The sequence below is a fragment of the Hoplias malabaricus genome, chromosome 12, assembly GCF_029633855.1.
Source record: "Hoplias malabaricus isolate fHopMal1 chromosome 12, fHopMal1.hap1, whole genome shotgun sequence".
NCBI classification, from domain to species: domain Eukaryota; kingdom Metazoa; phylum Chordata; class Actinopteri; order Characiformes; family Erythrinidae; genus Hoplias; species Hoplias malabaricus.
Window position 1 is genome coordinate 19,720,893 of NC_089811.1, and position 10,057 is coordinate 19,730,949.

Sequence of the window (10,057 nt, forward strand, 5' to 3'; positions counted from 1 at the left end):
CACGTTCATTTAGAGTGTTCTAATTAAAAAAAGGAGTCACAAGAAGAGGCTTAGACAGTTCTGTCTCTAGATATTTATAAGTGTAATTAAGCGGAGATTTCTAAGTAATAAAATAAATTGTTTGCAGTGGGCAATCCTTCACAATGAACGATAACAGGAAAAGGAATTCACGAAATTATTATTATTATTATTAGTAGTAGTAGTAGTAGTAGTAGTAGTATGTAATTGTTATATTCTGTGGATCATTTTCTAAAATAATTTATTTGCACTGATTCTGCTATTTCTGCAAAATATGCTAAATTATCTAATCGATATTATTACACGTTTTAAGATTAAAAAACGCTATAACTTTTTAAATGGTAAAACAAAAAAACATTTAAATGTGCAACAAAATGCGGACAATATTTGTTAATAAAAAATGAGTTTTGTGCAAATAATATGCTTCAGGGTTGTTTTCCCCGTGTGTTCTTCAAACGTCGTTTACGCTTTTAATAATAACATCAGTAATAACAATATTTATTATTATTGTTATTATAATACATTTATGGGTAAAAAAAATCTTAACACTGATAAAGTTACTATTCAGTGGTGATTATAAACATTTAATTTGTTGGATTGAATAAAGGTCTTTTTATGATAGATTTCTCTAATGGTTCATCTCTCTGACAGTACTCAACTGTTTTGTGTTTATTGTTGTGTTTGCTCATATACCCACAGTAAAGAGTCACTGGGCTCCTATCAATAACTGTCCATCATGCTTTCTCTTATGGGTGACAGGCTTTATTCAAGACAGAAATCTGTAACGATATGGAGGACATACTCTCTCAGCTCATAAGCCTATGTATTTTAATATAAAGGATTTTGATCAGCTTTAAACATGTTCTGTAGCCAAATTTAGGCCTGTCTTTTAAAACAAATTCTATGCAAAGTGGCAGTACAATATAAAAACATGATTGTGATTACACGACATTTACATAACGATTGGGCTGGCTGGATGAAAATAAACAGAAATTTGGAAAGTGGCCATGTGAGGACTTTTGAGGACAAAAAGCACATACAATTCACTTTAGACTTTTTTTTATTATTATTATAACTACATTTACAGTTCCCACATCGTCTCTCGATTTGTTTGAAAATACAATTGAAAATAAGTCAATAAATATCGCTCCACACTTTTATAAAAAATAAAAGATAATCATTCTTTGCGTCGGTCAGTTGCAGGGGAACAAAAGCAAAAAATGAGAGAGAAGAGAGAGAGAGAGATGAACAGGTGCAATGTGAATTCCTCAGGGCGGGAATTCAGTCCTAATATAAAATCTCTCATAACTGTACAAACACTCTCTACATATTTACAAGGTTTATTTACACAATAATAATTATTATTATAATAATATTGAATAGGTGGCTCCACGTGCACGGTCGTGATGAGCTAGAGTAAAGTGGAAAAGAAAAAAAATAATAATTTGTTGGAGCTAAAGGGGTTAGAAAAGCAGGTGTCAGAGCCAGTTCTTCATCAGCTTCATCTCAGTCTCTCAGAGACCGCGGAGACACTGAGAAAAATGAGTCAATTCACTTGATTCCAATGAGCACATCTGATTCACCTGAATAAACCAGTTTGACCCACAGGATTAGAGTAAACCAAATGAAATGGAAATTTGGGAGAATGTAGGTTTTGTTTTAACACATTGCCAATGCGTTATTAATATATCCCAAAATGTAAAATTACACACAATGTCATACATTGTACATCATTCATAAATCGTTTAGTCCAGCACTGCTTATAGATAACAATCCCAATTTCAATACATGAATGCACCAGAAATGATCCTTTCTTTGATGCTACTGAAGAACCACATTTAATACCCTGAAGAACCTTCCAGAAAAGGATCTGTAAAGAAATACATTTGTAAAAGGCAAACCAGCAGAAGCCTTTTAAGTGTTCAAAGGAACTTCATAATAGTGTAAACTTTCTTGGAAGAACCTTTACTGTGGGAGTTTTGTTTTGTTTTGTTTAGTTTTTTCACATATGGCTCTTTATTTGTTAGTAGCCAAAGTGTTCTGAAAGAATCCAAAACAGCTGTCATTGGTCAGAGAACATTTTTAAGTGTAATATATTGAAATTCTATTGTAATTGTTTTGCATGATGGAGCAAAGTGACAGGAGATTGTAATGTTCCTCCAATGATCATCATTTTAAATGTGTTGTCTAATCTATTTGCTTTCGCTGAGAATGTCAACAGAACATGTCTTTAAAGGAAGGGGAGTTCCATCTTTTACAAGGGCTAACTTGTAAAAGCTAACTTGCTGGTCCTGAGTCCAGTTGGGTTTAATCAGGACTTGGTCTGATCAGTCAGGGTCAGTCCAGTAGAAAATGAATAGCCAATACAATTCTGCGTGCATCATTTGAACCAAGTGAAGTTGAATTCTCTGTTGTTGTTATGTACTATTTGTTTGTGTTAGTTATTTTCAGTCTATAAAAGTCCGCGCACGAGTCATTTAGAGTCGGTGGCGAGCCTCGTCATACCAACGGTGCTCACGTGCGTCGGCGGCGGGATCTGGCACGCGCTGCACGGGCAAGGCATGGCGGGCGCGCTCCACTGCTGAAAACCGGCGCCTGCGGACGGAGCTTTGAGCAGACCATGCGGCGCGCGCATTGAGCTCACGGCCGCGGGCGGAGGAAGGAGCGCGTGGTGCAGCGCGTGTGGCGCGGCGGGCGCCAGCGGTGTCGCGTGAGTCAGCGATGTGCATGCGGGCGCATGGAAGGCGGCGTGGTGACCCGCCGCTCCGGCCGCCGCCGCCGCCGCCGCTGCTGCTGCAGCCGCCGCCGCCGCGCTTGGGCCCCCGCCTCCCCCGCCCCCGTGGGCTCCGTGGCCGTAGATCTCGCTGACGAGGCGCTTCATCTCCTCGAGCGAGTTGCTGAGCATGAGGATGTAGTTGCGTGCGAGCAGCAGCGTGGCGATCTTGGAGAGCTTGCGCACGCTCGGCCCGTGCGCGTAGGGCATCACCTCACGCAGGCCGTCCATGGCGATGTTGAGGTCGTGCATGCGCTTGCGCTCGCGGCTGTTGATCTTCAGGCGTATGGTCTGCAGCTCGCTCTCGGACAGCAGCTTGCGACTCTCCTTCTTCGAGAACATCTTCAGGTCCGCGACCCCCGAGCAGGACGAGGCGGAGAGCATGATCCCAGGAGGGTCGCCCTGCGTGGAGGACACTGCGCCCGAGAATCCGGAGCTTTTCTTCATGGAGGAAGAAGAGGACGATGAGGAGGAGAGGAAGAGATCGTCCGCTTCGGGGGAGGAAGGGCGGCTGGACACGCGGCTCGTGTCCGAATCCATGGCGAGGCGCGGGGGTCGACTCTCAGTGAACTGACGCTGAGGAAATCAGGGTCTGTAAACACAGCAGAGCGATAAAGAATTGAATCAACAGAGTAAGTCATTAACACTGTTAGTCTATTCTCCTCTCAGACTACCCCATAAACTGAGAGACAGCGGTTGCCCTGTTTCTATATATTCCTGACAAACCGCTAGGATTGACATGCCTTTGGAAAGAAGACTGTTCCACGGTCAGTTGGAAATATAGATCTTTTTAACCGCATTGACTCCGTAGGTCTTCAGTGTTGGGTTATTTAAATGAATGTCATGTCACTTTAAAACTCTTAAAATTCTCAATACAAAACAACTGGTAACAATTTAATATCTGTTAAATGTTTCTACAACTTCTAAAATTCATTTACAGAACCCTTAAGATTTCTTCCTATATCTTTCTTTTATATGTGGTGTTTACGTCTATATTTTAAGTTGAATTAATTAAGAATTAAAACTTAAAACTCCCGGAACACTCGATTAAATTTAAATTCTCATTACTGTTTTTCAAATAAGAATTCAAACTAAATGAAGGATTTTAAGGACTAACAGGTTTCCCGTCCATTTAAACACGCCTTTATTCTTCCAAGTGGTTGCTGTTCTGGACAGAACTATCACTCTTATCTAAAGAAACTATTGAAGAAGCTCATTTAGGCGCTATACGCGAGGACCTAAACATTTTCACGTGCTACGACACGAAAACTCACGAACGGCTGAGAATCACCCAAAGAAACACGAGCAGTGGATGCTGAAGTTTGTTGTTAACATGTTAACTCACCTTGAAGAGCGCGTTCTCGCAGTTGGGTGCTGTTGTGTTGTTGGAAGTTTCACTTTGTTCGTGATTGTTGCTGGTGGCGATGATGATGTTGTTTTTGTTGTTGTTGTTGTTATTCCGTGCGCGAGCCGGTGACGGCGTGTTTGGCACGCGGGAAGTGTCGCGGGTGGTTTTATAAGGGCGCGAGCCCCCCGCCACCTGCACCCGACTCAACCGGACAATGTGACCGAGACAGATTTTTTTTCCTCCTTTTTCTGAGAGGGCCTTTAGCGGCCAATGAGCTTCGTGCGAACTGTCGGAGGGGGCGCGGTCTATGGGGGCGGGTGTGTATTGGGGATGAAGAGGCGGGAGGTCGAACCTGACGTAATTATAGAGAATCAAGGCTTATTCATTAAGGAAATCAGAGGCGCTCTGCGTATGGCGCCGCTGGAGTTTAGATCAGAAACCACCAGGAAAAAAAAAAACAGTAATAAAAGAACACGCCGCCCCCGAAGCACACACATACACAAACACACAAACCCCTGAATAACAAATAAGTACTACATTTTATACAAAATTTGAACCAAACATGATTTTAAAACTTATATATATATATATATACACGAACACAACACTGGTGCAGTTACAGTCAAGATACGTCCAGCCCAACTAATACAACAACAACAATAATAATAATAATAATAATAATAATAATAATAATAATAATAAATAAATAAATAAAAATCTGTAAACCTGCACAGACACAAGCCCTGACAAATAGATGAATGGAAACTCTTTGGGAGCAGAAAATGTACACTCTAAGTCTAGGGTTCCTGCGTCGCATAACGTCACACAAGTCTGGGTGTCAGAAACTTGTCTTTGAAACGTACACCTTATCATCCCGTGTTCATCCCATAACATCAACTTAAGGTCTTCAGTTGTTTGACGACCCTCGCAAGCCGCAGATCTGCTTGCTGACATGCGCACGCCGCTTATTGTTTTAACCCGGCGACCCCTGCGGGCTCCTGACAGCTGATGGCGCGCGCGACCGGTTTCAGCCGTTAGAACGCGATTGCGAATTATAAGCGGAGCGTGAAGAACTGACTTAACGGTTGTGATCAGAGAGGGAGAGAGAGAGGGCGGGATAGTGGGAGAGCCAGGCAGAAGAGAAGAGAGATGGGAACGGACTGAGAGGGCGGGAAAGCGAGAAGAGGAGAAGAAAGGATGAGAGAGAGAGCGGAAAAGAGGGAGAGATAAAAGAAGAAAATGCGGAGAAATAGACAAAGAAAAAAAAAGGCTAGAAATAGGAGAGAGAGAGAGAGAGCTTCCAATCCAATAAGTGCAGTTCTGTGATTAAAGTGAAAACAAATAAACTGAGAATATTATTATTATTATTATTATTATTATTATTATTATTATGAGTACCAGTATTTGTTACATATATATATTCATTCATTCATTCATTCATTATTCATTATCTGTAACCGCTTATCCAATTCAGGGTCGCGGTGGGTCCAGAGCCTACCTGGAATCATTGGGCGCAAGGCGGGAATACACCCTGGAGGGGGCGCCAGTCCTTCACAGGGCAACACAGACACACACACACACACATTCACACCTACGGACACTTTTGAGTCGCCAATCCACCTAACAATGTGTGTTTTTGGACTGTGGGAGGATCAGATCGAGGCAGAAGTCTCACAAGAACTCAAATAAATTCCCGTCTGATATCAAAACACATTTGGAGGGAATGGATGACAGAGAGGGTCATTTTTTTATTTTCAAATATTAATGAATGAATAAAAAAATTGGCTCCAGCAGAAAGGGCACTTCTCATCCAGGGCAAAAGGGCAGGTGTTTGAGGGGTCTATCTGTGCACGTGCCTATGATTGGGTTTGGGCCGTGAGACCTTCCAAATCAAGATGCAATATCTGTCAGAAAGGAAGTGTAAGTTATAGATCAGAAAACAGAAAATACTTCCGAAACATAAGAATAGATTATATTAGATTATAAACATAAGAATAGAATAGATTACTGTCCTAAACTACAAACTAATACAAATATTCCCAACAAATACGAGACATATAAAGAATATAAGCCTGATATAAAATCCATCCATCCATCCATCCATTATCTGTAACCGCTTATCCAATTTAGGGTCGCGGGGTGTCCAGAGCCTACCTGGAATCATCGGGCGCAAGGCGGGAATACACCCTGGAGGGGACGCCAGTCCTTCACAGGGCAACACAGACACACTCACACATTCACTCACACACCTATGGACACTTTCGAGTCGCCAATTCACCTGCAACGTGTGTTTTTGGACTGTGGGAGGAAACCGGAGCACCCGGAGGAAACCCACGCGGACACGGGGAGAACACACCAACTCCTCACAGACAGTCACCCGGAGCGGGAATCGAACCCACAACCTCCAGGTTCCTGGAGCTGTGTGACTGCGACACTACCTGCTGCGCCACCGTGCCGCCCCCTGATATAAAATGATTATGCTAAAAAATGTTGACACTGTGCTGGATTAAAATTATGTACTAATCTTATTTATAAAGAACAACAAAAGAACCTAATGAAAGAAAAAATAATCAATTGAACTGTGAACGGAAAAGTGCTAAAATGTGGCATTTTGTCTAAAATTCTGTTTAATCACCGGTGGTCCATTCAGAAAATGCTGTGCAAAACGCCAGTGGACCTCCAACTTTGCCCTTAGTGGACCAACCGTGGTCCACCGTCATCTTGCTATCACTATCACATGTAGTGTTTTTATTTCGTTATTCGATGCCATGCTGCAGAGTGGACCCAGGGGTAGATTTATGTAGAGCGTAAGATTAGGGCTGACAGAAATATATATAGAGAGAACGAGAGAGAGATACGGAGAGATCCCTCTCTCAGCGTTTATGAAAAAGTTTTGAGTCGAGGCCGTTGGCTTTCCGTAAGAAACATACATTTATTTATTTATTTATTTATTTCCTTCCTTCCTTTCTTCCTTCCTTCGTTCCTTCCTTCCTTCCCTCCCTCCTTCCTTCATTTATTTAAGTATTGTTTATTTCTTTAGGCCTTGCGCCGCACGAGCGCCTGTTGTTTGGCTGTTTCCCGCGCGGACAGTCCCGTCTGTTTGCTTGTTTACTCGCGTTAAGTAAGCTTATGCTAATGAGACGGTTTAAAATCGGCGAGAAGTTGCGTTTTAATCAGCCGAGTTGGGCTCGCGCTCATTATGAATTCCGCTAATCTCGCTCGTTAAGTGCGCCCAAATGGTAATATATGCTGAAAGTGTCCGGATTAGAAACGCACGCGAGTTTCCGAGCCCCGGAAAAAAGAACAGAGAGACGGCAACATTTCAACTTCCGCGCATGTGATTATTATCTCAAATGTCAACCAGAAAAGAAGTATCGTACACACACACACACACACACTGACTGACAACTGCCTGGGTGCTCGGGTGCCTGGGGAGCAATTACACAGCCAGAGGAGGGCTTCGGTAAACCAGACTCTTTGAGCATGTCGTCTATGTGCTAATTATGGACACAGGTAGGAGAAATCGCAACCTCATCTTTCTGTTACAGCAAGGTACACAAATTAATATACAAACCGCATATACAAACCAACCAGTTGGGCCAGTATGTGAAACGCTATATTAGAAAGAATAATGTGATGGGTGAATTCAGTTTAATTACAAAAAACACACGGTTCAAAGAATCAAGAGAAACGTCTGTACAATGGTCAATGCAGTGGCTTAGCCAGAAATTTGTTCACACATTTGTTCATTCATTCATTCACTGTCTTTAACCATTTTTCCAATTCAGGGTTGAGGTAGGTGTAGAGAATACCCTGAATCACTGGGTGCAAGACAGGAACACACCCTGGAGGGGGCGCCAGTCCTTTGCAGGGCAACACACACTCACATATACACTCACACGTACAAACACTTTTGAGTAGCCAACCCACTTACCAGCATGTGTTTTTGGACTGTGGGAGGAAACCAGAGCACCTGGAGGAAACCCATGTGGACACTGGGAGAACACACCACACTCCTTACAGACAGTCAGTCACCTGGAGCAAGGCTCAGACACACAACCCAGGACCCTGGAAAGCCACACTAACTGTTGTGCCAACGTCCTGCCCCAGCACAATTATTTTTCCTAAAATAATAAACAAATGCAAATTTAAGGGGTGTGAACAAACTGATTTTGGCACTAGTGTCGGTGTGCCTTTCTGTTCTTTACATGTCACATGTAGAGTTTCCAACTTGCTGAAATTGAAATTAAGGAATGCAAGGCCCAGATGGAGCCTTTCTGAAGAATGGCAAAGCAGAATCTGTCCATGTATTTTTACAAATATTGTATTATTTTATAACTGCTGTAATTTTGAAATTATTCATTTCAATTAGATCAGAAGTGAAAGCATCTTACTGGTCTACAAGGTCTAATGGACAGTCTCTTCCTCATTGCATTACCATATTTAATTAGTATATTCAATAAAGATGTCATATAATGTTAAAACCTTGTTTGATGTTATGTCCTGGGTTTATTATACAGACTGGACTCCAACATGTGTTTTACACTCTAAGAATAGCTTGTTATTAATTAATCTTATAACGTCTTCCATCTTTGAATTCAACTCGCAGGAATGTGTGTTTGTGCGAATCAGTCAGAAAGGAGAGTTTCCTCAGTCTCAGTAGGTACCTAGTTTTTTTCCAGTTCCACCTTGAAGCGTGAATCAATTACATTCCAGCACCTGACTTTTCTACTTTTAAGATGAAACATTTAAGATGGAACTGGAAGCTTTTGGGGGAAAAAATGCAAAATAAGAAGCAGAATTCAGTTTCATATCACAGGAGTGGCTGATAATGTATGATTGTTGGACACTTCTAGCAGCAGGCTGCTCCTATCGCTGCAGACTGGTGCATAGTTACCTTAAGAGCACCACATTTTTTTTATTCATGTTCTGATGAATTTTTCACAATTAGAACAGCAGCAGCTGGGATAACTACGCTCACTGGGTTGCAGCATAACATAAAGCTTGCACAAGGGGGTTTTTGTGTAAGTGTATGTTCATTTTGATTTCATGTGCCTGTCAAAATGTATTCATATAATTATTCACTTCCTTTGATGTATGCTTGGGTCAGCCATGGCCTAATGTTTTGTGAAGTGGGCTTAGGACTGGAATGTTTCTGAATCGATCCTCACTAACAGCAGGAACATCCACGGCTGAAGTGCCCACGAGCAAGTCACCTAAACTGCCAAGAAATCCTTCCCAGAGGATGGCTGTCTGTTTTTCCATGTGTGTGTGTGTGTGTGTGTGTTAGTGATGTGCAGTACCACACATTTCCCTTCCATTCCAATACCATGTAAAGCCCAGGCTGGTACTGCAGATACTGATATTCTGAATAGTTTTTAAATCTGATTCATAAAGGGCAAAAAGGTATAAAACATATATTTTTGTATAACTTTTATATTTTTTATTTAATGCAAAATAATTATATATATGTTTTTTAAATAATATTTATTTATAATTTAATTGAATTTCACATGACATACTGTTGTTTTACAGGAAACGTACACACAAATTGAGCCTGAAAACACATGAATCATTGCAAATGGCTGTCTGTGCTACTTTTTCAGCATGCCTGGGGGATTGTTGGGCTGCAGAGGGAGTAGGTGGAAAAAAAGTATGCATTATACTGCCATATATATATACATCAATCCTACAAAAATATATATAGATTATATCAATATTTTGGAGCCAGAATCTATTTTTAAATGTAAACGGTCTACTGAAGTATCAATATTTAGGTATCAATCCGCCCATCCCTAATCAGTAGTGTGTGTGTAATTGTGTGTTCACCACCACAGAATGGTCAGATGCAGAGGTCAAATTTGTACTGTTGTGCCAGGGTGAAGCACCTAATTCTGGGCCCTATGCACAAGCAATGC

General features: G+C 41.6%; 1 protein-coding gene across 1 annotated transcript; it reads right to left on the reverse strand.

The window, feature by feature from the left end:
* Positions 1-776: 776 nt before the first annotated feature.
* olig2 (oligodendrocyte lineage transcription factor 2) lies at positions 777-4,271 on the reverse strand. Its single transcript, XM_066641010.1, has 2 exons — positions 4,137-4,271; positions 777-3,383 (listed from the first exon to the last, which is right to left on the reverse strand). The coding sequence occupies exon 2, from the start codon at positions 3,329-3,331 to the stop codon at positions 2,492-2,494; it is 840 nt and encodes a 279-aa protein (XP_066497107.1). The 5' UTR covers positions 3,332-3,383; positions 4,137-4,271; the 3' UTR covers positions 777-2,491.
* Positions 4,272-10,057: the final 5,786 nt, after the last annotated feature.

Bases quoted from the DNA above. Each gene is read 5' to 3' on its own strand.
- olig2 (XM_066641010.1), bottom strand. From the start codon at position 3,331: ATGGATTCGGACACGAGCCGCGTGTCCAGCCGCCCTTCCTCCCCCGAA.